At 40.2% G+C, this 27,001-nt stretch overlaps 1 protein-coding gene across 2 annotated transcripts in view; it reads left to right on the top strand.

Annotated features, from left to right (window-relative positions):
- The window catches only part of PLXNC1 (plexin C1), a 138,864-nt gene that overhangs the window by 45,209 nt on the left and 66,654 nt on the right, over positions 1 to 27,001 (top strand). For both annotated transcript variants that reach the window (XM_006197949.3, XM_072973227.1), the window contains exons 5-9: positions 7,745 to 7,859; positions 14,934 to 15,081; positions 18,071 to 18,158; positions 20,152 to 20,254; positions 20,396 to 20,497. In XM_006197949.3, the coding sequence (XP_006198011.2) occupies positions 7,745 to 7,859; positions 14,934 to 15,081; positions 18,071 to 18,158; positions 20,152 to 20,254; positions 20,396 to 20,497 (556 nt within the window). The remainder of the gene's footprint in view (positions 1 to 7,744; positions 7,860 to 14,933; positions 15,082 to 18,070; positions 18,159 to 20,151; positions 20,255 to 20,395; positions 20,498 to 27,001) is intronic.

The following is a 27,001-nucleotide window of genomic DNA, read 5'->3' as shown; positions in this document are numbered from 1 at the left end:
CATGAGCCAGGCCTGGTACCTAGGCCCTGGGGAGACAAAAATGAATGAGGCTTTGCCTCAGAGAAGCTCCTAGGTTAGTGTTGGAAGAAGGCACCAAACAAATAATTTCAATACGCTGTGGAAAGTGCTCTCATAGCTGGTGCTCAAGGTGTGGGGAGATCCCAAAGAACCCTTTAGTCTTGGGAGGAAGAAAGGTTGTGATTAAGAATCTTCCAAGAAGTATGAGCTGTGTCTGCTTCCTTACATGGAAAAGGCAGGCTGACTGTTGCCCTGGTGCGTGTGAGCGGTGCACTGGGCAGTCTGGTTAACTTTACCGCTCGGGCCTCTGTCACGTCATTACCGTTTCGTGTGTGTTTGGCTTATATCAGGCAAATTTTTGCCTAAATTCTGTTTCACTTTCCTGTGTAATACATATAATAACAACTACTAATATTTATTGAGGCCTTATTGGAAGCCTCAGTTAAATGTATGTTTTGGGGACAACTCCGTGATGTACCTTCTTATAAATGTACATTTTTAAATAGATGTACATTTTAGTAACAACGCCATGAGATAGAAACCATTATTATCTGCATTTCTGTAGCTGGAAAACCTAAGACACAGAGAGGGCATGTGATGTGCCCACTGTTACTGGCTTGTGATTGGCAGGACCACTCTCCCCTTCCTTCACAAAGTTCTAGCCAGTCTGGTATTTAATCAGTTCCTTTCAGGGACCAAGCTTTGAGTGAACTCAGGGTCTTGGCACACACTACTCCTCCTGCCTGGGGTGCTGTTCCCAGCACTCTTGATGTGGCTAGATGGTTTTCATCCTTGAAATCTGACCTAAAATGCCATCTCTCTTAACTAGCCTGTCTCAAATAGTTCCTCCCTGTTATATTTTTGGTTTCTAAAGAAGACTTACCTCAATTTTAAACTATTTAAATTATTGTCTGCTTATTTGGCTTTTTCCTGTGTGCCTCACTAGAACATCAGCTCATCAAGAAGGAGACTTTGACTGGCTTAGACATTCATGTGTCCCCAGTGCCTATTACTGTGTTTGGAGTCTGGTGGGCACTCAGTAAGTGTTTAAATGTTTGTAGAAGGAATGCCAGACAGAGCACTCAGCCCTGGTGGTGCCAAGGTGAATAAGGTGGGCCTTTCCCTTGGGGATCTTACACTGTGATCGGAAAGACAGGCAATCAGCAGCCAGTGCATTGTGCTGTGTACAAGAGGAACGTGTATAAGGTGCCTGTGGGGACACAGAAGAGGGCGCAACTGCTTTGCCTGGAGGCTGGGCAGACATGGAGGAGGTGACGTTGGACTCTAAACACTATTTCACCAAGTATTGCAGGCCCTCGGACATGCTGCACATGCCAGGAAGAGCCAGGCAGGCTTCACTGCATGTGTTTAAGTGACTACTCTCTGCGAGGCACCATGTACTAGATACTAGCAGTCGATGTTTTGGGGAGCTTGCAGGCTAGATAGAGAGACAGACTTATTAGACCACAATTGCCTGGGGATGAGTTTGGAGAGGAAGGCAGGGGCTAGATCATAGTGTCAAGGTAAAGAGATGAGCATGGAGACGTGTATTCTAGGCTCCAGGTCATGAAAGGGATGTAGGTAGAGGAGTTTGACGTTGGTGAAAGGATGCCATTGAAGATTTTTAAGTAGGAAGTGAGATGACCAGTTCCCTACTTGAGAATAACCTAGATGTTGGTGTGGAGGTTGACTGGAGGCAGAGAGGAGGGAGGCCAGTCAGAAGGCTGCTGCAGGAGCCCAGGTGAGAGGTGCTGGACGAGGGTGGATTGCAGGAGACAGCATAGAGTGATGCTTGGAATTAATAGGTCATGATCAACTGAATGTATAAGATGAGAAAAAAGAGCCAAAAAAGGTGAATAGTTTTCTAAGTTGATCTTCCATTTGGATTACTGCTCGTTAATCAAGGCGGGCCCATGTTTCCCAATGTGCACGGCTAGAACTTCTAAACTCTCAAAAAAAAAGTTGTAAGATAGTGCATCAGTCATTCTTGTCCTAGAAAGTTACAAAGCCCACAGGCATATTCAAGGCTCTGAAAAGTCCTGCAGTAGAGAAACTCGTTTAATTTTATTTAACTAGTGTTTCCCAAATTTCTTACCGATAGAACCCTCCTTTAACACTCACACCTAAAACAACACACTTTGAGAAATGCTGAGAAATGGAATAAAACCTATATTTTCCTACCTAGCCCAGGCTCTGGGATGATGTATTTACTGTTACCTTGACATCTATGATATTGCTACCCTGGAAGCCTTTGAAAATTTTGAGGCATTTGTTAGAGTAGTAAGAATGTGGACACCAGGGCTGGACTGCTGAAATTCACACCATGCCATCGAACCTCTCTGCACCTCAGTTTCCTCATCTTTGAAATGGAGCTGTAACAATAAAATCTCCTTCCTGAGGTAATTGTAGGATCAACGAGTTAATTCCTGGAAAGCCCTAGGGACAGTACCTGGCCCCTGGGAAGGGCTCAGTAAGTGAGAGCCCTTGGGAGGGACAATACAGACTAGTAGATGAGACTGTGGACTTGGAAGTTGCATTGCCTGGTTTTGAACCTGAGCCCCTCTGCTTGCTGACTCTGTGAGTTTGGGAAAACAATATGGAGCCTCCATGCCTCAGTTTCCCCCCTCTGTAAAGCAGGGAAACTTGTTGTAGCTACTTAATAGAATTGTGAAGAATAAATGAATCAAATCATGTGAAAGAACGTCGTCTCCTGGCATGTTAACTGTTTTCACTTAAAAAAAAATCTTCTAAATTGTCTCTGTTATTAGCATAATTTTCTCATGTAGATTGACTCTCAGCTACAGTGATGAAGATCCAATTTTTCAGCTTTCTCGGCAAGTTATTTTGGTCTTGTATTTTGGCATTCCCCCTCACTGACTCTGGAGGCCTTGAATTCAGAGTATAGTTTGTCAGAGAGACTTCCTATTCTATTCAGTTGAGATTGGTTTCTTCATCTCGTGGGCTGATGATGTTAATAAAAATCCCTCGATTCTGGGGAACACCTGGCCCCTCCTCTGGGCTCCATGCGTTTCCTAAAATTGTAGACATCTGTTTCAAATCACTTAGAAGAAGACCTTGGGATGCTCTTGTGGCAAAACCTCCTCCTACCCCAGCGTGTACACAGTCTCCTGTTCCCTGAGAGAGAGGCTGGATTATTTTCTTATTAAAAGTTTTCTGATGTAGAATCTTTGGAACAGGTCACCCCAACCCTCACATTCAAGCCAATTACCTGATATTTAGTTATCAGTTTACTTCAGGGACTGTCTGCTCTTGGTGAACAATTAGATTAGAGGATGCTGATGAAATTCGAGCGGCAGGAAGTAGAAGTTACATTTCTGAGTTCAGAGTTTCTATTTCAAGGTTGAGTAAGTGGTAAATTTTTACTAAGAGATTCTAGCCTAATAGAATCAGAGTCTCAGGGTCCCCCAGAACATCCCATAGGCATTTCACCTGCCTGAGAACGTCAGCTCCTTTTCAAAGGTGGGTCTCCCTGGTCTTTATGTTGGCATGAAAACAATTAATAATTTAAGCCATACTCACTAAAAAATAGAAATACTGTATAAATACAAAACTAGTAATAAATTTAAAAGTTGATCTAGATGGGCACTGTTCCCAGACTACCAGATGAGCAGGAACACAAGTAAGAAGAAAAACTGCTATATAATGCAAATGGCTTCAGTCTCATTGTTTCCTGCTACTCTTATGTTGCAAATATAGAGAATTGAAGTTACATTACAGATAAATAGTTTTTGTGGGCTAACCTGGAAACCTAATCACTGTTTATAACATTATTTCTATGGGGAGAAAAGTATTCCGTATTACAAACAGACAGTTTGCAAGCAAAATTTTGGAACACAATAGCTTTGTGAGTTGGGGGCCTCCTGGAATTTTAACCTGCAGTTGGATGTTTTGTATTCAGGGCTGATGGATGAAAATTAGAGGATTCTCAGTTTCCCCACTTCTGTGTTTCCCTCCCAAATCCTTGCTCCCCTCTTTATCCTAAAAGCCTTCTCTATTCTCTGGTCCCTGGGGCCTCATCTGCGTTGCCTCATTCTGACCCAGCCCCACCCTCCAAACACTGCTGGGGCCCCAGGAAGCCAGGAGGAACTCTGAGCGTTGTTCTTTTTGTGTATGTTATTAAATGGTAGTCGGGGCTCATAGGCGACCATGCAGCCCAGTGACCAAGAGTGTGGCTCTGAAGCCAGACTTCTGCCACGTGGAGCTGTGCAACTTTGGCATGTTATTGCACTTCTCTGAGCCTCTGTCTCATCGCTATAGAATTAGGTGGTTGTGAGGACTAATAGCAGAACTAACCAGAAACACTCAGAGCAGTGCCAGGCCCAGGGCGTTTCTCCATGCAGTTATGTGGTTGGGTAGCTACTCAGGGACATTAGGGTTTAGACAGATTCCACAGGAAGCAAAGCCACTGTTTGCAAACACTTTCTGAATTCCAAACAGCAAACTTGGAAACAAGGGTCTGGACTCTCTCTGTTCATAAGTCAAGGCCCAGGGAGGTTCTGAACATACTTTTTTTTTTTATGAATTAGGGGTGGTCCACATACTTATATAGTTGAGTGGTAATACTAAACTCTTACTATTTTGGCTAGATTAATTTAAGCTCTATAGCAGATTTTTTAAAACAAGTCTTCTTAAGTAGTTTCATTCACTAAATTGTTTTCACCTACCAAAAGTTTGTTTTTCTTCAGGCAATTATTTCTTTGCATTTGAGCTGGTTCTGTTTTCTAATTTGCATATAGGCTAATATCTGCACATTGGCTTTATCTTGTAGGCATGAGATCTAGCTGGAAATAAGGACTAGAAAAATAAAATACTTAGGATTTTGGGATAGACCCTCTGTAGAGGATGGGGCCATAGCATAAAATAAGAAAAGCAAATATATATCTTCCGTTTTTTTCAGAATGCCCTCATTCTAATTTGAATCCAGTTTTCTTCCTATCTGTGGCCTGAAGAAATGGAAATGAAGCCAGTTAAGAGATCAGCCTTTTTGAGAGCGCCTCATTGAGACCTCACCAAGAGTCGTGTCTGACAATGAGATTTTAATTTTATTTGGACGGAGGCTTAAGTGACTATGCACTTGACCATCGCTTTCACTGATATGTAGGAATGGGAGTGATAGCTTTCAAAGGGGGACCATTTCAGAGTAACTGGGTTTGTTTACTAAAACGTGGGCACTATAAGATCTGTTCCCCCTCCTTAAGAAATTTGAATACGTGGATAATGTGCTGTCATGAAGATTTTATAATTTGCAATATTGGAGAATTAATAAGATGTTGGTTGACCATCTGGTTCTATGTTCTTGGTGTCATGGTTTGCTTTTTTATTTTTTTATTTTTATTTTTCATCTGATGAGAAACAAGGAATGAGAGCATAGACATTTCAGAGGTGTTTTATAAACAAGGAATTTAGGTTTAATTGCTTAACATGGTTAAATTTTATTTTTACCTTATACAAAATAGGAAATGAAAGGCCTATTACATATATTTTTCCCCAAGAGATGAAAGGAAAACCTCCACTTCTAATTTGTTCCTTCTCTGGCTCCAGATTCAAATTAGGTGACATTAAAAACAGTGTCTTTGCTATAAGTAGGAGTCAGACATAAATCATGAGGAAACTCTAGAAAGAAAAATCACCTACAGGTAGGACCTATAGAGATTTCATATTTCATCCATTCATTCAAAAATATTTATTGAAACCCTAGTATTTGCATATCATACTGCCAGACACTGAAGGATCTGTGGAAGAAGTGTTAGAGACATCCTCCCTTCCTCTGAGAAGCTTACAGCTTACTTGGGGGGAATGACATAGATGTATGTATGAAACAATTAAGTTGTGATTCAAGGCGGCATATGATTAAATACCAAAATGTGTGGTTCCGACAAGAAATTCTATAGGAGTTCAGAAAAGGGAGTGGTAACTCAGTGGCACTACTGTTTTCTGCCTACAGATTGGCAAATTGTAGCACTATTTGTATGAAATATTTTACACTTGTTTTTTTGGCAGCCTCAGGCCTTGACTCCCAGGCAGTATTAAAAGCCTACAAAAATATTTGTTCTCCAGTCTCTCTGGCTTTTTTTCCCTTCCTCTTCTTCTTTAGGCAAAGGAAGTGCCTTATACAGACCAGAATGTCCCTGAGAGGCAGGTAGCTTTTGTCCATCAGCATCTCTTTTAAATACAAAGTAGGGACCCAGCCCTGTCATTCTCTGTGTTTGAATCCAGCAGCACATGTCCCTCCAGTGCAGGCTCGCCCTGATATTGAGAGGAGGTTTAATTTGAACTTAATGTCCGTGACGGACGAACTAGCCATCCAGGGTCAGATAAATTTATGGCTTTGGAGGATTGCTGATGAAAATCCCCATGGTCATGATGTTGGTGAGGGAACTGACACAGATGTAGGAGCGTTTGGACCCAGATGTGCTTCCTGTGAGCTGGGTTCCCCAAAATATTAGAATATGATGACACGCTGGAAGTATTGCGCTGGGGGATGATGCTTAATGAAACTCACTGGCTTCCTGTTCTATTTTTGCCATATTCAAATTAGCACAGTGCTCAAAGACGAAGCCATGGGGCTTAAATTCTTAAGAATTAAAAAGAGAGAGAGAGAGAAGAAAGAAGAAGAAATAAAATGCTTGTGAAGTCAAGCACACTGTTTGGGACCACACCTGGCTCCACTCAAATCCTTTCAGGGACTCCCCACAGCTGAATGTGGTTATCATTCAGTTGCTTTTTAATCTCCTGTGATTCATGAATTTTCAGTTTCTTTTAAAACTGTCACTGGTTCTCCCCCACTGCTTCATTTTAACCTTAGGCCTGGAGGAGGCATAGATAACAGGGATGCTTTGTTCTGTCCTTGATGCTGTTCAGTGGAACGCCCATGGGGCTCAGCACCACTTGGAAATCATGTAGCCCTTGGTGTTCATTCTTCTTGTCAAGTTGGTGGCCCTTCTAGAAGTGAGCATGACCTAGAGTGATCGAGACATCAAGCAAAGCAGTGATCTCACCTGTCAGTTTCTGATCATGTTTATCAAAGTTGTTGGTCCTGGCCACAGCTTAAGATTTATTTGCGGGCATCCTCTGAGCTGGCTGACTTGGGAAAGTAGCCCTGGAAAGTGTTTCACCCAATATCTCTTGATATAATTTGGTATCTGTCTAAATAAATGTTATGTAGCAGATGGTTATGGAATGTCATATCAAATTCTTGGGAAGACTCTGCCCTTGTAATATTTTTATTTAGTTATCATACTACAAAGCACAAAATGGCAGCTTTTTTTTTTTAAACAACAAAAAATTACACAATGGGTTGATATTCTGGGAAGGAATGGCAAACCTAAAATGTATTCTATATGTAATCCCTTTCTTGGGCTGTGCTGTGCTGTGCTAGGTTTTTCTGGAAGGGAGCTCTTTAATTTTAGCATCCACAAGAGGATGTGTTTTGGATGTATTTAGCAATGTCATCTTGAGAGATGGCTCAGGAGTCTAAGTTCAACATGTCCACATTTGCTCTCTGCTCTGAGACATGATGGAAAAAGCACTCTGCTGGTTTCCTGTTGCTTTTCATGGTTTTAGCATCATGTTCTTATTCTTGCTCAAAATCAATAATCCACTATACAAAGCCTGGCATTTTGTACTGAAGCCAAGTACGGGAAAGTTTTAACTAATGCATGTGTGGGGTTGCTCTTTTTGCTGCCTTTTTTTTTTTTTTTGTTAGGTGTACTTTTAAAGAAGATTGTGTGCATTTAAAGAACTCAGAAAACTGGCTGGATATTTCATCCGGAGCGAAAAAGTGCCCTCAAATTCACCTGTTTCGAAGTAGTAGAGATAAGGTAAGAGGAAAGATTTTTAATTTGTCTCTACTGTCTCATTTTACACAACTCATGCTAACATCCTTCTGTGTATAAACTATTTATTTTTGCGATAAAATAAGCTTAGTTGTGAGAGCCCACTCATTTAGTTACCAGTTACGGAGAGCCTGCCAGATGCCACCTGCTTTGCAAGATAATGGGGATGTAGCGGAGAACAGGACATTGAATCATGGGCTTGCCCTCGTGGAGTTTGTCATCTTGTGGAGTTGACGATGACCTTCATTTGTTGAAACCGAGGAAGGGAAGGACTACTAGTGTAGTAGAAAAACATATTAATAAAAACAAAGGGGAAAAAAAAAGAAATTCAGATTCATGAGCAACAAGATTCCTTAAATGTGGCTTAAGTGTAGAATTTTGGTTTATGGTTCCTTTTCCTGACGTGTTCAGGCTGCTTCTACAACTATCTTGTGGATTTGGCTTCAGGCAGTATTGATAGAGCAGGAGAGAAACCAATGTGGGCATGCGTATTGCAAGTAGGGCCCCTGGGAAAGTCAGTGGGTTCTGGCCATGGCAGGACCACCAGGGCCAGCGCATCAGCCCTGCCATTGGTTGAGAGACAGGAAGCAACATGAGCCCAGTCGAGCATTTTCTGATTCACATACCAACTGCGCCCCATGCGGAAGAATGGAATTCCTGCTTTGCTATCTCAGTGGCTGTAAGGAGACATTTTCTTCCTAATTACAGCTCTTGTATTATGAATAACTGTACAAAATCCCCATCAGCAGCCAGTTGACCTGTCTGTTGAGCTCACTCTGTTTTCTTTGAATGCCACATTAACAAGGAAATGGGCCACTTTCTCTTTCCCCTTACACTTTGCCATTTCAAATAGCAAGAACCATACCACTTAAGATGATTTAACATTTAATAAAGGAGAGCCAGAGCATTTAAGGAATGATAAGTAATGGAATCAAGCTTTCACGTCAGAACTGATCAGAACTCATGAGTCTAAACTTATTTTGCTGTTGTCACTTTCTATTGTCCTTGTGTGGGCAGGGATGTGGAGGGTGTGTTGGTAGGGGATGCCAAAAAAACCCTTTCAAGAGCCTTCATCCAGGCCTCTACCAGCCCTGAGCCAGAATGAATAGATTCTGTGAAAAAAATGCTTAAGCATGTAAGTATAGGTATGGCCAAGTTTTTATTGCTCTTATCAGTCTGGAAAATAGCTGACGTTGGTGCTGATAGAAACTAGTAGAAAATACTATGATCAGTAAGTACACCCAGGACTCCAGTGAGTGGTTAAAATTCCACAAGGCTCTTTTTCCTTTATCATTTTGAAAATTTTAAGGGTAGTACTTCAGGTGAGTGTAGTGAGGGAAATTTGGTCGTTGAATAAAAAGTGCTGCTCACGCAATTTGCTTACCTACCTTTGAGTTCACGCGTATAAATTAATCACCATTCACATCTAGTCTGGAACATTACAAAGCATGCTTACCCAAACAACCACTAGTGCTTTCTTCCCCACCCTGAGTCCCACTGTGGTTTACCCTAATCCCTCTAGAGTCTTCCCACACAGCCATTACCTCACTCTCTCCAGCCTACCACCATTGTCAAGGTAAAGGAGCTAAGAGTTCAGTCATTTGAGTAAAGATATTCTTTGAAACCAACTTTGGGCTGATGATTTTAGTAATGTTGATAAGATATCTGATTCCATCTCTTGGTCATATTATTTCAAAATATTTCCTGTCCTTATGGTTATCTGTGACTTGCCTGAAAGTCTCAGATCTTCAGTTACTTAAGTAATTCCTTATCCTGAACCTATAGAGATGGCAGTCAGTGGTTTTCACCATTTCTATTAGCTTGGTTCAAGAGTGTTTGCTAACTGCCCATCATATGCCTAATAACATTTTAGTAACTTTCTAGGTATGGAAAAAGCCCATATAATACAGAGCCTCTGTTTCCAAGAAGCTTTGTCTCTTTACGCAGAACAATTAGGAGATAGTATATCATCATCACGAAACCGGCATTAAAAAGAAATATTTAGAGCAATTCCAATTGTCTTGGAGGGATTTCATGAGTTTTTGTTGAGTAAAAAATCAAGATGCAGGAAAGTATTACAACATGATCTTATATTGACCTAAAAATTTCCCTGTATGTGTTTATGTATATTGTCTCTATTTGATTATTTAAGCATGGAGAAAAATATGGAAGAATTCATACTAGGTCATAAACATAAGCTCCCCTGATGGAATGACTGACGTAGTGGAGAGGGAAGGTCAGAGACAAGTAAAAAAGAAAAAGAAAACTGAAATTCTCACATACACAGACAAACACAAAAAAAGGATGTGTAGCATCCCACTTTTGCATTATGTAAAATTTTATTTGTATACCTATAGACAGATTCTAACATTCAATAAAAATGGCTTATACTGATAAAAACAGAAAAGGTATAGGAATAAAAATACTTTCTGTAAACAGCATGGTTCCTAAGGGAGAGATTAGAAACATTCTTTTACAAATCAGAACGGAAACATGGAATTCCTCTGTCATTGATACAATGTTGTTTTAAAGTTGTATCCAGTGCAGTAATACAAGAAACAAGTAATAGAAATAATTATTGGAATGGAATAGAAGAAAATAATCATTATTTGCTGATTTTAAGTGGTTATATATCTGTAAATTCTAAATACATTAGCTTTTAAAACTATTCTGATTAATAAAGGTAAAATAAAGTTCTACATGTTCAATAAATATTCATGTATCAGTAACCTTACTACATGTAGTACAGACTGTTACCATCCATTAATGAAAGATCTTATTCATTAAAAACAACAGAATAAACTTAAAGAGTGAGGTATATACCCCATATTTTAAAATTACTTTTACTATGAGATATATGTTGAAGCCAGCTACCAAAAACAGTAATTCTGGCTATGCAACAGCTTGCCTTAAGCACGTTCTGTAATAATTAGATAGTGGGGCAGTGGTCTACCGAGGTTATTTACAATTCATACTGGGGAAGACTTATTAGCTAAAAGCATAAGCAAATATAAAAATATAATAAAAATTCCAGAAGATATTTTCTTGGAAGATATGAAACATATCTTAAATATATCCAAATGTAAATTACATTTCTTGGAGGGAAGATATCATAAAAATGTCACTCTGCCTCAATATGTCTTCTAGATTTCATGTGATCCCAGTGAAAATTTGAATAGGCTTTGTCTTAAAATTAATGTAAAATTCATCTGGAATAATATGAACTGGTCAAGAATATACAAGATATATATTGGAAAAACAGAACTTTATTTAAGCAAGACCATTTCCAGATGATTGTAAACATGTATATTATTGGCAATAATTCAGGCCAGGACTCTGGCTTATAAATAGGAATGTAGATCCATGATAGAGTAGAAAGCTCAGAAATAGATGTAAAAATTTTAAAGATTATTTGTCACAAATTAAGAGGAAACAAGTGAGTTATTTCATAAAAGTCGCTGAAATAATTGGCTTATGATATGGAAACAATTTAATTCACATTTTTTACATTGAATATAAAGATAAAATTTAGTCTAATTAAGAAATCCATCTAAAAACCTAGCACAGAAAATAATTGAGCATCAGATAATAGAAGTATAATTTTCTTGGCTCTGAAGCAGTATGTTATGTAATAGCAAAAGAAAAGTATTCATATACTTTAAAAAAGTCTATACGACAAAAATAAGACGACTAAAGCACATACTTCAGGGAAATATTTGCAACAGGCAAAATATTAATTTCAAAATATTAAAGCTAGAAGAAATGAAAAAGAAAAAGACACCAGAAAGTAAGCAGGCAGAAGTGTATATTCTCACAAAAGGAGGTTTAGAGGGTTAGACATAGATATGGAAAATCATTCATCTTCACCAGTTGTCAAATAAGAACAAATTAAAGTGAAAGTAAGGTATGCTAACACCTAGTGATGATGCCAATTAACACAACCTTTTTGGAAAGCAATTTGGCAGTATGTTTCAAAAGTCATAAATATATTCATTCTGTTTAAGGCAGTAACTCCAGGCTGAGACTTCTGAAAAGTAATTTGGAAGAAGAAAAACCGTAAGTGTAGAGATGTTACGGCAGCAGCATTTATAGAATTAGGAACTTGGAAATAACCAAACTGTGGCAATAAGAGGAAAGGTTAATAAATAAAATAAGGTCTGTTGATAGTATGTTATGTGGCAGGAAGTTCTTTGGCCCTATGGACATTACTAGCTAATTAACACTCAGACTTTATATTTCATCTGACCCTTTGGGTCTTCATTCTCTCTCTCTTTTTCAGTGTAGGTACTAGGGATTGAACCCAGGACCTCATGCATGCTAAGCATGTGCTCTACCACTGAGCTGTATACTCATCCCCCTCATTCCCTCTTTGTCCAGCTTAATTCAAGAAAGAGCTATTAACCTGATAAGGATTCCTATGTTGGGTTCATTAAGCTAAGGCATCAGCTTTTTAACCATTCTTGCCTGGAAACTGAAAATACCTTCAACTCCCTGGATACCCTCTCCTTGCACTGCATTTGAAAGAAAACTTATTGTCTTCTATTTTCCGATCAACTCCAACTTCTGCCCCTTGTTCCCCTGAAACTGGGCTCCACTGAGCCATTCCAGCAGGCACTATTAGTCCTCATCTTACTTGGCCTTTTGGCTGCATTCTTGGGATTCTCTTCCGTTGCCTTCCACGGCACACCCTCTCCATGCTCTCTTCCTTCCTTCCTGGCCATGCCTCTGCCTCCCTTGCTGTCTCCTTCTCTCCCTGACTCTAAATATTGGACTTGTTTCCCCAGTTTCGAATCTTCTCTCCTTGCCTCTATACTTTGTCCACAGACAATCCACTCCTATGGCTTTATATACCATCTCTATGTCCATGTCTTCTTTTTCTCCAGCCTAGATTCCCTTCCTGAGCTCCAGGATCATATCCTCTTAATTATCACACAGGTATCTTGAACTAAACATATCCAAAACTGAAGTCTTGACTTTTCCACCCAAAGTCTGCCTCCTGCTTAGTGTGTCCCATTACAGTATATGGTATCTCTGTTCACCCATGTGCTCACCAAATCCTCCATGTCCACATGCCCCACTTCCAATCCCAGCCCATGCTGCCTCTAAAGGGTATCTTGAAGCTGTCAGTTCTTTCCATTTCCACTGTACCATCCTAGCCCAGGCTTCTATTGTCTCTTAATGATCTCCTAATACTGAGTGGCCCTCCAGTTTTCATCTAGTGACTTTCCATACTTCTACTAGATTATAAGCTCTTTAAGGGCAAGGATGACTGTAGCTCTTTGGTTCACAAAGAATTCAATACCTTGTGTAGCACATGACAAATTTTGAAAGTTTGATAAATGCTTATGGAACAGATTAATGATTACAGTTAGGTAACTACTTTGTGTATGGAAACTGGAAGGAACTGTGGAAAATTTAAAGCAGCTAATGAAAGTAGGATTTTAAAACACTTTCTGATTCTTTTGTTGTGGTATTTGAGCAATGAATTCAATTCAAGATGTGTGTGTATGTGTGTATATGCATACACAGACACATACACACACAGGATAATGTGTGTTAAGAGCCTATTCTCAGGTGTGCAGAACAGATAGAAATGCTGGGTTGAAGCATGAATGAGAGTTCAGCCAAGTGTTGAAGATGGGCTGGTAGGAGTGGTTTGGGGTTCATTTTGATGTTCAGGTCCCCTAGAGATGGTTGGACTTCAAGTCAATGAAAGTTGAACTGTGTGAACTTGTGTTCTTCCAGCATGATTCTAGGGCTTAGAAATAGAAATTTTTGAAAATGGAAAGATGAGGGTAAAATCCCAGGGCTAGAAAAGATTTAGCAAGCTTATCAGAGGAGGAGAGACAGCAGATTCTTAGCTGGCCATGCAGAGTCTGAGTGGAGGGCGGTCAGAAGTATAACAGCAGGTGGACACCGCAAGATTGTGTGGGTAGTGTCTTCATCATGTGTAATAAGGTTACCACTCACTTCCTGTGCTTCCAGCTTCCTAATACTTAGCCCATTTCCCCACCAGATTCCCTTCAGGCCCCTGATGCAAAAAGCATTTCCCACTGGCATATTATTTTCTTTAATTTTCCTCTTTTTACTTTTTCTTTTCTCTTTCTTCCTTTTTTTTTTTTTGGTAAACATAAATAAAAAAAAATTGTGTTTGGATGGGAATATTTAATGTCATAAAGATATAAAATATCCTAAAATTAATGCATACCTTTAGTTCAATTCCAGTTAAACTTACAGTCTTCTCAACCTATTTGGATAAAATGGTCTTAAAGTTTATATGGAACAATAATGTATAGGAAATGCTAAAAAAAACTATGAAAGTAAAAATAGATTGCCATAAATATATTTAAATCCACAGTAGTAAAAATGTGATGACATTGGAATAGAAGTAGATCAATAGATAATTGGAACAGTGCAAAGTTCAGAAATAGCTTGCAGGTATATGGTGACTTAATATATGACAAAAGTGGTATTTCAGTTCAGTGGGAAAAAACTTGTTTTTAGTAAATGGTTATTACATAGCTGATTAACCATCTGGATAAAAATAAAGTTGGACTCTTATATATAAAAATAAATTCCAGATGGATTAAAGACATAAGTTTAAAAAATAAAACAACAAAGATGGTGGAGTAATACGTGTCTATAAGTAAGGGTTTGGGAAGAACTTTATAACCAAAACAAGAAACCCTGTATTTGATTACATAAAAACAGATCGTGTAGGGTAAAAGATACCACGTGTACAAATTGCAAGATAAACAGTAGATTAGGAGAAAATATGTATTGGAAATATGATAAGGATTAATATCTGTGCTATACAAAGAGCTCTTTAAAATTGATATGGAAAATACATACAAAGCAGAAAAATGGTCCAAGAATATGAATATTCAGTTCACAAAACAGCAAATTAAATAGCCAATAAAACATCTCTTTCTTTGCATCAGCAATCTGATAAATTCTCATTCTATGGCAGGTCAGAGGATGAGTTCATTTAAGGCACTAGGATGGGTGGAAATGATAGAAAAACAATGATTTGTTTCCTGAATCATTTTCCCCACACAGACGACAGTGACCGTGGTGGGAAGCTTCTCTCCAAGACACTCAGAGTGCGTAGTGAAGAATGTGGACACCGGCAGGATGCTCTGCAAGGGCAAAAGCGTATCCAATGAGACCTGCACCTGCAGCATCCCAACCAGAGCAATCTACAAAGGCAAGTGTACTCTGCTGTTTTTCTGTTAGAGAGTGAAGAAGGCAAGAGTAGCTCCTGAGTTCAGATTGCCTGGGAAGCCAGTTAAATGAGAGACTCTGAAGAGTCCCACCCTGTAGGCTCATTCTCCCCCTACTCCCTGCTTTCTGTGTTTCCCCTCGGTCACTCCCACCTCTGCTTTACTCATCCCTTGACTGCAGGACGCCACTATCATGTGTGACTGGAGAATGATGGAGGAGGGTAAGTTGATTAGGCAAATGGAGTCAAGCCAGAGACCATTGAGCTGAGCTACCCAGATGATTCTGATAATTCAGAGATTTGAAAAGCTGGGAATGCCATTGGTGAGATGAGAAAACAGAATGGCCAATTTTCTATCATGTTATAGTTCATTGCATTCATTCGTTCATGTAGAAGTATTTATTGAGCATCTGTGTGCTAGGTGATAGGGATACAGTGACCAAAAAAGACTGACCTGGTCCTTGCTCACGGTATTTATAGCCTCTTGGGGTGGAGACAAGTCAACAGCACATTACAGTGCAATGTGTAGCATGCAGGGCACGTAGCACACCATGTGAAGTGCATGAAAAGGGCACCTAACTGGACTTAGTGGGTAGGAGAGGGGACAAGGAAATCTTCCTGAAGGATGAGCAGGGTTGATCTGGACAAAGAAGGGGAAGAGTATTCCAAGCAGAGACCAACCAGTGTGATGGCCAGGAGAGAAAATCTTTGTTTGAGGAGCCAAAAGAGGTTCTTTATGGCCAAGGCAGAAAGCGGAGTGATAGAAAATGAATACCACAGACATTACAAAGTGTCTGGCACAATGTATCCATTTATGATCAATACATTTTGTTGAATGAATGGCTGCAGGTAGAGAATGGGGCTGGTGGAGGCGAGGAAGTTCTGAAGATCAGATAAAAGGAAAGCTGTTGCAGTGATTCAGGTGAAGGTGACTGAGAGCGGAAGTAGTTGGAGGCAGATAGGGATGGAGAGAAATGGATGGATTTAAGGGATGGTTAGGAATTACAATGGACAGACGGAGGATTCATGAGTCCCTTTGGATGAGAAAGACTAAAAGTAGAGTCAAGTTCATGGTTATTAAAAGGCAGGTCTTGCTCACCTATAAAATATACTTCTGAAGTATTTGAGATTACCTCGGAAAGCTAGTTGATTGCTTTTAGAGCCTCCATCAGTTGCACCCGACCCTTTGCTTACCCTTTTCTCTGAATGCCTTGTGTGTCCTGAGCAAGCGCACAAACCCACTTCCCACCTTTTGCACTCAGCCAGCCAGTGGCCATTGCCAAACCTTTGTGGCCAACAGTAGCCTCGCCCTTTTCACCAAATCCTGTAGCCTCGTCCTTCTGCTTTGAAAAGTCATCTCTTCTATGTAGTCTTGACAGATTCTGCTCTAATCATCCCGACACCCTGTGGGTCCCCCACAGGCACACCGATCTTGATTACCCAGGTGCTGCATGGACTCATAGGATGTTTCCTTGACTATACTGTCACTGTGTCTTTTCACCTAAGTTATTTTATCTCTTCTAGAATCACTGTGAATGCTTCCAGAGCAGAGATCATATATATTCATTTCCTTGTAACATTTCCCAGCAGTGTTTTGTGCACAGCTGATACTCAGAGAAGTATGACTTTTGCTAGTCTCCATCACTGGACACTTGGAGATTCCACTGACATGCATTTTCACAGGGAGCCCCTCAGTGCTTACTGTCCGTGTGTTCGTTCTGCTAACATTTATCAAGTGTCTGTTCAAGTACTCTTGCTGAGAGGTCATGCCGGCCCTCCAAACCTCCTCGTCTTTGGAACAGAGGATTATCATTTCACACATACTCACTTTATGTGAACAGAATTTTACATGACATCCAGGCTTTCAGAATGAATGTTATTGCTGCAGAGAAGCACCTTAATATAAGGCTTCTCAGACTTTAGGAATCACAGACTAATAAAATTTTAGTAAGAAAATGAGGGGGGCCAGCTTCTTATTTTTGTCAAGGAAAGGGTTTTCATTTTAAAAGTATCATCTACTCCTGCCAGTTAATTCATCAAAGGAAGAAGATATTAATACCAAAGTGGGTGACAATGAAAACATCCCAGGGTAGCACTGGTCCCTGGACACAACAGGATTTGAAAGGCACCCCTCCAGGCTGTGGCACCCAAACCTGGTTATACAGTCATTACATGGGGAGGATTACAAACAGCTTCCTGGACCTACTCGGGCCTGCTAAGTCAGAATATGTAAGAATTGCGTCCTGGAAGCTATGTTTTCATCAGCTTCTCAAATGATTCTGCTGGACAACTGGGTTTGGGAATCCCCTTGGATTGATTAGAGTATGTATGTTAAAGAAATGCAGGAAATATGCCATTTCTATAATGCTGACCTAGCAGTTTTTATCTTTCTTATTACTTTATTCTTTTGGGGTTTTCTAACAAATGGGTAGGTTTTCAAAAGAAAATAAAACCTTCATCATAGATTTGGCAACAGTTGACTCCGAGAAGATCATGGATCGCAGCCCCGGGGGAGCCACACTTTAAAGTTTGTTAGGTAAATACTTGTGTGGATTTTTCTGAAGGTGCAGGATTTCCTCTCTAACATTGTAGTTATCATGTTCTAGGCAGTTCTCGCTCAGTGACTTGTTTTACTCTTATGCTGTGGCCAATTACAAACTGAGATAGTGAGCCCGGGGAGAGTATGAGATGTAAATGGGCTGTAAAATGGCTTTTTCCTAGTGATTATCCATGGGAGGCTTGGAACACGAGGTGGGCCTGGGTCTGTTTGGAGGTTTGTGCTGTGCACTTGGGCTGCCTGGCGTGAACGGCCCATGGGAAGGATCCACGTACTGATTGAAATGTTCGCGAACAGCTGGCGCACACACCCCTTCTGTGTGGAGGAGGCAAAAAATATTTAGTTTTTGCATTTACAGCTTTGCTTGATGATAGCGGGGCTCCACCATAAATGACTTTATCCCCTTCTTTTTTCCAGATGTTTTAATTGTCAATGTGACTGTCTCCTTCGGTTCTTGGCATTTGTCAAAAAGATTCAACTTTACCAACTGCTCATCATTAAGAGAGTAAGATTTTATGTGAAATTTAAATATCTTCTCATTGGCTTTAATTTATTTATTTGCTTTACTCTTTGATTTCCTAAAGAACTCTTTTGTGCAGTCGAACTTTCCAAGGTGCCTTTTGGAGCGTGGCCTAACGGGAGATAGGAGAGCCCCTTAGCTAATAAGCTGGCTCATTCAAGCCTTAATAAGTAAGGTGGAGCAGCAAAGACGCAAACAACTGTGCTGAGGTGTTTTTTACCCACAGGGAAACATGTTTTCCTCAGATGGAGAGGTGGCCTTGAAGTAACAGGAGAAGGGGGGCTGCTAGGTCCTCCCCTGATCAGAGTGGCTTTGGGAATTTGAGTCAAGGGAGAGAGAGTGAGCATGAGATGAGGGAAGTCACAGTCAAGGAGAAGGACATGAGACAGTCTCTTTCATCAGAAGAACGTGTGAAATGTGCCCCCTGTTTTTGTACCATGTTTGGCCCTGTTGAGCTACATACCCCGCTGAGTTAGCCACACCTCACTCTTGCTTCTGAAGCAGAGGGAAGACAGAGGAAATGTGTTTCCCAGATTCCTGGTTTTCCAGCTGGAAGATGGGATGGACGTTCCCATGGAAAAATGGGAAACTGGATTATTAGTGATTCCATAGTTTCATTCAGTGGTTTGATTGACCAACTATGTGAGTACCACGTGTGGATTTCTTTGGGCCTGGCCTGGGAACCCTTGTTTCCACGGGGAAAGTGCATTCAAACTCGAAACTGAGCTGGGAGGCCACTCTACAGCTGTATAAACAGGAGCCACTGGACTTCATCTTTACTGCTGCGGCACTTTGAAAGAGGGGCTGAGTTCAGTGATTTGTAACAAACAGGATGAATTCAGGTTAGGAAAAAACCAAACTTGATACAGAAAGCCTCAGAAGTCCATGAAAATAGGAAAAAGGAAAAAGAGGAGGGCAGTTAAGTGGAATTTTGTAGCTCAAGGAGAGTTTGGACTTAGTACAGCTCCTCCATCCCCAGTTGCAGAGGCCTAGTGGGAGGAAATGACTTGCCCCAGGTCCCACAGCTATGTAATTAAAACCAGACCTCAGACCCACAACTCCCCGGAGGGGAGCGCCGTTTTCCTTGGGTGCCTACTTCCTCTTCGAAAAGCACTCAGTACAGTCATTACACCTGGGGGATAATGACAGGCATGCATATCATGAACCTACTTCTAGCGCACTTCAGTGCCAGATGAACAAACCTGCCATTTCTATAGGTCAGAACCTCAGGATGCTTCAGCATTTTTTGAAGACTATATGAAATACGAATAGTGCCCCCTCTCCCTGATCTAGGTGTCTCACTGTCCCTGGACTGAGGCTTCCTCTTGCTTCCAGACCCACCTCGATTTCCATTTTTATCGTTCTTTCTCTGACTCCGATTATCCTATTAAGTGCTTTTCAACTCTTCGGCTGTTATCCATGCATGATAGGTTATTTGATTAGTAGACACAATTCTTCCTTAATTTGATTAAAAAGCAAACACTGGCACCCCGTTTTCTCTACTTGCCAGGTAAATACTTTTGGTTTCCCACCTTGCAGGCATTTGGCGGTGTTACTGCTCCAGTGAGTGAGGATGGGCTCTTGGGGGTACGGTGGAGGGCAGCGTGGAGAACAGTCTCCAGAGGGAAACTTACCTAAAGGTAGACAAATAGCAGAAGTGGATTCAGAACTCACAGATTCACTGGGTTCTTATTATCTACCAACACAACAGGCAACCCCAGCTTCAGGTTTCCATAGCAACACCCCAGCAAGTGTAATGATAGTCCATCAGCCTCGAGGGCTGCCCAGAGCAGGGCACAGAGTCAGTACTCTCCCCAGCGTCCAAGGACTGTCCTCTCTCCCCTGGGTTCATGACAGTCTATCCAGTGATCTTTTTTCTTCTCTAAAGTGCTCACACGTGGCATCACAGAGGGAAATCCCTAGGATACGAACATTTTCCTAAAAATGTAGGAATTAAGTTGGTTTTTCGTGTTGCCAGATGCCCAGTATGTATTGGAACTGGCTGTGCTTGGTGTAAAAGTGAGAGAAAATGTATCCATCCCTTCACAGCTTGTGACCCTTCTGATTACAAGACAAACCAGGTAAAGTAACATTTTTGGTATTACAAGGCTTAACCAAAAATAAATGTTTGTGGCCACCCGGTCCCAGCCTGTCTTTTGTGTTTATTTCAAACTCTGAATTTTCCACACATTTGGATGTTGAAGGGATGTTCTTTATTTCAGGAACTCTGTACAGTTGCTTTTGAGAAATGGGCACCACCCAAGACAGTAGGAGGAGGAAGATACAAGGAAAATAAGAGTAACAGAACTAACCAACGCTTGCAGGTCAGACCCTATCTTTGCATCAATAATGGGAAAAATCCCCCTTTACATGGCAATAATATCTTCTACTACTTTGGGTTCCTTTTAAAAATTCCCTATTTTACTTTCTACCAAAATTCCCTTTTTTACCTTTGGTTTTTAACCAGGTTTCATTTAATTGGCTCAATACATCAAAGGCTGTACACTCACATAAAAGAAATTAAAATTCTGTAATTACGAAAAATGATGTTCCAGTAGAAGTAAACTTTTAAAGGTGACTTTGCGGCTCACTCAGGGAGAGTTAGAAGGAAGTATATAGCACACAGCACTGAGGGGGTTTCAATTTTTAACCACATATTATAATTGCATTTCTGAGGGATTTTTGAGGGCTGGGCGTGTCTATGCAAAATATACAAATTAATCTCCTTGGATTGTTTTTCTTTACTTTGTAGAGATGATCTAACCAGTAGTTAATAGTGCCAAAATGGAGAGTTGTTCCTATATAATAAGCATTTCTCTTCACTTCTCAAAAATGTTTTTCACAGAAAAACACTTTCCATGAAATTACCTTGGAAATTCCTCTTATTTTCTTCAAAGTAGATCACCAAGCTCAACTGGCAGACATTTGAAAAGAGAGAATGTGGCCATGTAAACACTTCCCGGCAGAACATGGTGTCTGAGCTTAGCACACAAGTGCTGGCTTCATTCAATCGACGGAAGTTAATTGAGCATCTACCATGTGGTGAAAAACAAAAAGGGACAAGTTCTTGCTCTCATTAACCTTCAGTCTAGTGGGAGCACAGGAATTAGAAACAGTAACATGTTTTCTTCTTAAAGGCTCGGTTTTCTATTTAGTGACTAATCTGTGGCTTTGATTTATCCTTTTGCTGCTACTTAAGGTCACATGCCAATATAAATAAGTAGCACATTTTTAATCACTGCTAGAAAGTTGATAGTAACTTTAGGTGAATTAAGTAACAAGCAGAGGGAATGTGAATCAGAATGGATTATGAAGTTCATTAAAGACATTAGAAAAGCTTGGTGTGCCGATATCTCCAGACTTTTAAAGTCTTTTGGGTTTTATTAAGTAATGAGCTACTTTTCTCTTCCTGTTGGTTTATAAAACTAAAACATAGTGACAGGTGTTTGAATTAAAAAGGCAGTAGCTTTAAAAAAATTAAACTTCTCTTTTGTTATTTCAGTTTTTTAAAAAAAATTTTTGTTGAAATACATGTAACATAAAGTTTACCATTTTTCAGTGTACAGTTCAGTAGTGTTAAGTACATTCTCATTATTGTGCAGCCATCACCACCATCATCTCCAGAACATGTTTCATCTTGCAAAACTGAAACTGTACCCATTCAACAATAACTCCCCATTTTCTCTTCCCCCGCCCCCTGGTAACTACCATTCTACTTTCTGTTTCTATGAATTTAATTACTCTGGATACCTCATTTAATGGAGCCATCCAGGATTTATCTTTTTGTGACTGGTTCATTTTACTTAACATAATGTCCTCAAGGTTTATCCATGTTGTACCATGAATCAGAATTTCCTTTAAGGCTGAATAATATTCCATTGTATGTATATACCGCATTTCATTTATTCATCCATTGATGGACACTTCGGTTGCTGCCACATTTTGACTATTGTAAAATAATACTGCTGTAAATGTGTGTACAGATATCTCTTCAAGACCTTATTTTTAGTTCTCTTGGGTATATACCCAGAAGTGGAATTGCTGGATCATATGGTAATCCTATTATTTTTTAACTTTTTTGGGAATGCCATACTGTTTTCCTTAGTGCTATGCCATTTTATATTCCCACCAACAGTATACAAGAGTTCCAATTTCTGCACGTTCTTGCCAACACTTTTTGTTAGTTTCATTTTTTCCAGCTTTATTGAGATCTAATTGACATATAACATTGTGTAAGTTTAAGGTGTACAACATGTTGATTTGGTATGTTTGCAAATGATTACTACCATACCTAACACCTGCATCACTGTTTTGTTTTTTGATAGTAGCCATCTTAAATGGGTGTAATGTGATACTATATTGTGGTTTTGATTTGCATTTCCCTAGTGATTTAGTGATACTGATCATCTCTTCATGTGCTTATTGGCCATTTGTGTGTCTTCTTTGGGGAAATATCTACTCAAGTCTTTTGCCTATTTTTTAATGAGGTCGTTTGTTGTTTGTTGTTGAGTTGTAGGAGTTCTTTATATATTCTGGATATCAACCTCTTACCAGATATGATTTGCAAGTAATTTCTCCCATTTTATATGTTGCCTTTTTACTCTGTTGATTACATCCTTTGATGCACAGAAGTTTCTAATTTTAATGAAGTCTAATTTATCTATTTTTCATTTTCTTGCCTGTGGTTTGGGTGTTATATTCAAGAAATCATTGCCAAATCCAGTGTCATGAGCTTTTCCTTCCATATTTTCTTCGAAGAGTTTTTTTTTTGTCTTGTCTTTTAAATTGAGATATAGTTGATATTATGTAAGTTTCAGGTGCACAATATAATGATTCAAAATTTTTATAGGCTATTTTCCACTTATAGTTATTAGAAAATATTTCCTATATTCCCTATGTTGTATAATATATCCTTGTAGCTTATTTATTTTATACATAGTAGTTTGTACCTCTTAATCCCTTACCCCTTTTTTATAGTTTTATATATATGTATAGTTTTACATATGTTACATATATTTATAATTTATATATATAATATATATAGTTTATATATAGTTTTATAGTTTTAATTCTTACATTTAGGTTTTGATCCATTTAGAATTAATTTTCTTATATGGTGTAAGAGAAGGCCTAACTTCATTCTTTCCGTGTGGCCGTCCAGTTTTCCCAACACCGTTTATTGAAAAGACTGTCCTTTCCCCATTGAATGGTGTTGGCATCCTTATCAAAAATCATTTGACTATACATGCAAGTGTTTACTTCTGGACTTTTTACCCTATTCCATTGGACAGTATGTCTCTCTTTATGCCCATATGACACTCTTTTGGTTGCTGTAGCTTTGTAATAACTTTTAAAATTGGAAACTGTAAGTCTTTTGACTTTGTTCTTTTTCATGATTATTTTGGAAAAAAAATAACTTTATTTTGAGATCATTGTAGATTCCACATGTTGTGAAAAAATACTACAGAGAGCTCTCATATATCTTTTAGGCAGTTTCCCCTAATAGTAACATCTTGCAAAACAGTAGCACAATATCACAGCCAGGATATTGACAGTGACAACAGTCAAGGTACAGAACAACTCTGTCACCTCAAGTCTTCCCCATGTTGCCTTTTTATGACAACATCCACTTCCTCACTCCCACTCCCTTTTTCTGACCCCTGGCACCACTAATCTGTTCTCCATTTCTTTAATTTTACCATTTTGAGGATTTTATATAAATGAAATCATCAGATGCACCTTTTGGGATTGGCCTTTTTAGCAAAATTCTTTGGAAATTCATCCAATAGTGTGTTCCTTTTTATTGTTGAGTAGTAGCTCAAGCAATGACTTTTTAAACTTTACTTAAAAAAAATTAAGTCACTGCATCCTGGTTTCCTGTATTGTGTCTCCTTGAACCTTCTGACTTTTGACACTATGTGGTTAAAAGAACTGGGGTCACCCAGAGAGCAGGAGGAGGCTGGATATAAACAAAAGCTCAGACCTATCTTCAGTGCTTCTCTGTGAGTGACCTTTGGAAAAAGACATTTTGTTGAGACTGAAATATTTTCTTTAAATACGTGACTCAGAATGGAATCTTAATTTTGATTGATAAGGAATGGAGCATTATTTGTCCAGGGATTTTACATGCTCTGTGATACACTGCTTTCTTTTCATTACCATGTGGAATGTGTGAATCCAGGTTTCCATTTTGGTCCTTGTGCTGGCCTTGAATGAAGCACCAAACGCTCTGTTCCTAGCAGAGGAGCCATTGAGGGCTTTCCTTCAGTGCATCTTCCATATCACGTGTGTACCTAGTGTTTCCTAGATGCCAGGCACTGGGAACATGAGCTGTGAATGGTGCAGATACAATCTTAGGTTTCCTGGTGCTGAGCTTGGATTGATTCTTCCTACAGGTGTTTATCCAGCCCCTAGTAGATACCATTACACTGAGCCCCAAGGATACCATGAGGAGGACACAAATGAATCAGGCACATCTCTTTTCAGCAGTTTCAAGAATCTTGAATGTGTATGAGTACATAAGTAAGAAAACAAAGTAAAAAATATTAACCTAGGGAAAGAACCAGGAAGTGTACAAACCCAGAGAGCCTCTCTCTGCCTGGGGCCTTGTCTTTGTTATTCCTGTTTATTTAAGCCCAGTACTTGGCAGTTAAAAACACTTAATCAGTGCAGTTGGTTAAGTCTTTGATTGACGGGTGGATTGATTGACAGAGATGGCATTTCAGCCAACGGTTGAGGGAGGAGACATGTTGAGACAGAGGAGAGGGTCTTCTCAGCAGAGGGACTAGCATCAGCAAAAGCATAGTGGGTCGCCAGAAAATTCCGGGGTACCCATTACAGAAGACCCCAAGGAATTCAATTTGGCTGGAGCAGAAGAATGCAGGAAATTATGGAACAAAACAGGGCTTAAATGACCCTGAAACCTGCATCTGTAGACTCTATAGATCTATAAGTTACGGTGAAGGTGTTACACAGTAGGCCTTGGGGTTTTGACTTTGTTCTCCAGCAGCAGTAGAATGTTCTTCATGACATTTTATTTCTTTAATGTGTTAATTTGCTCATCCACAGATGTGGTACTTATACGGAGGATTCCTGGTTCAATCCCACTTTGGTCCTTTTTATGACCCTGCAACCCATCCCTTGACCGTGACCCCAAAACATGTCTTGCCATTTGCCAGGGGGGTTGCGTTAGGAAAAGCATCACTGAAATGGGAAAGAGAACTCGAAAAACTATGTTTGCCCTTTGGATGAGAAGTGCTTTCAGCTATAAGGGCCAGTCTCTGCCAGAGATGGTTGGCCCAGTTGCCCTGTCCTAACCTCTTTTCCTTCCTTTTCTTAACAATCTTATATCTGGTGCCTCCACCTGCTAAGAGAAGAGGTGGCTGCCCTCTACTTCCTGTGCTTAAGGAAAGGTTGTGAAGATCTGTGATATGATGTTCTAATATTTGTTGTTCTTCACGATACACTGTCATTGCCTGGTAGGAATACACCATACAAAGCCATGCTTCCTGCTCTCGGAGAATTCAGATTCTTTCTCTTCCTCACGACTCTTCTTCTCTCCTTCCATCACTTTTGATGTGCATTTTAACTTATCCCAGGCAGTCCACATCATCTCTTTCAGGGTTCCTGCCTTGAAAAGTGAAATCAAGTTTAATATGTACCTTGTAGAGTAGATTCTATGGGCCGAACACTGCACTGATTCGCTGCCAACTGCTCCTTTATTCATTCATTCAAAATGTGTTTATTGAACATCTACTATGTGCTAGACAGGTAGGCATGATGTATGCCCCTGTGGAGCTTACATCGTAGAACGTACAGTATTTTAGAGGAAGTGAGATTCGTTTTCATGAAGCATCTGAGTGTGCACTCAGAAAAAGATACACGAAGGAATGCCAGGATGTGCTACGTTGAATAGCCCATATTTGTTGAGCCTGTGCTGTATCCTGAGCTCAGAGTGTCCCTTTATTTAAGCCTCATGATGGGCCTGTTTTCCCATTTAATAGACAAATGTTGGCTTGCAGAGGGTCAGTAGGTAATAAATGATAGACATAAGATTTGAACTCAGGCAGTCTGACTCCAGAGCCCAGGGTTTTAATCACTACTCAATCAAATTTAAACAAGTGTTAGACCATGTAGTAATGATGATAAAAGTCATTCTGGAAGGGACTTCTCTTCTAGGCTGGCAGAGCCTGCCTCATCAGTGCACAGGCTTGGGGTGGGACAAAGATGTCCAGTCTTGGGACGAGAAGGGTAGGCTGGGGTGTGGTCAGAATGAATATGGCAGACCTAGGCAAGGCTGGCATATTCTCCAAGATGAGGAGAGCAGAAGAGGCTTCAGATGGGAAACTGAGGCCCTCAGGGGACGGGAGCAGCAAGAATCTCATGGTGAAGTCAACAACTCGGTAGAGGGGTGGATTTTGAATGATGGGGTTAAATTTGCAAGCAGAGGTCTCTGTTTCGGAGGAGGAGCTGCCCTCCCTGGTCACGGAGTCCTGGGCACCTGTCTGATTCTGAGGAGCCACATTCGGAAGGGTCAGTGACCAAGAGTAACAACTTTATGGACTGGCCTTGGCAGCCTCACCATAAAGTCCCCCAGGTTGGGGAAGTGAGCCTTGATTGCTCAGCACAGGGCCTTGGTTTGTCACCTTCTCCTGGAAGTCTCCAGTCTGTCTCGGTCGACATGCTGACTCTTGACAATTCCTGGGACCGAGTGTCAGTTACATCCCAAGTTCCATGTGGCCAGTCCCAGGGGCCCCCATGAAGGAGCATTTGCCTGGGGGCTGAACATCAGGCGGATATAACCTTTTCATTCTGTTCAATGCTCTCAT

Source organism: Vicugna pacos, chromosome 12 (assembly GCF_048564905.1).
Source record: "Vicugna pacos chromosome 12, VicPac4, whole genome shotgun sequence".
Classification (NCBI taxonomy): Eukaryota; Metazoa; Chordata; class Mammalia; order Artiodactyla; family Camelidae; genus Vicugna; species Vicugna pacos.
This window is presented reverse-complemented; position numbering and strand designations above follow the sequence as displayed.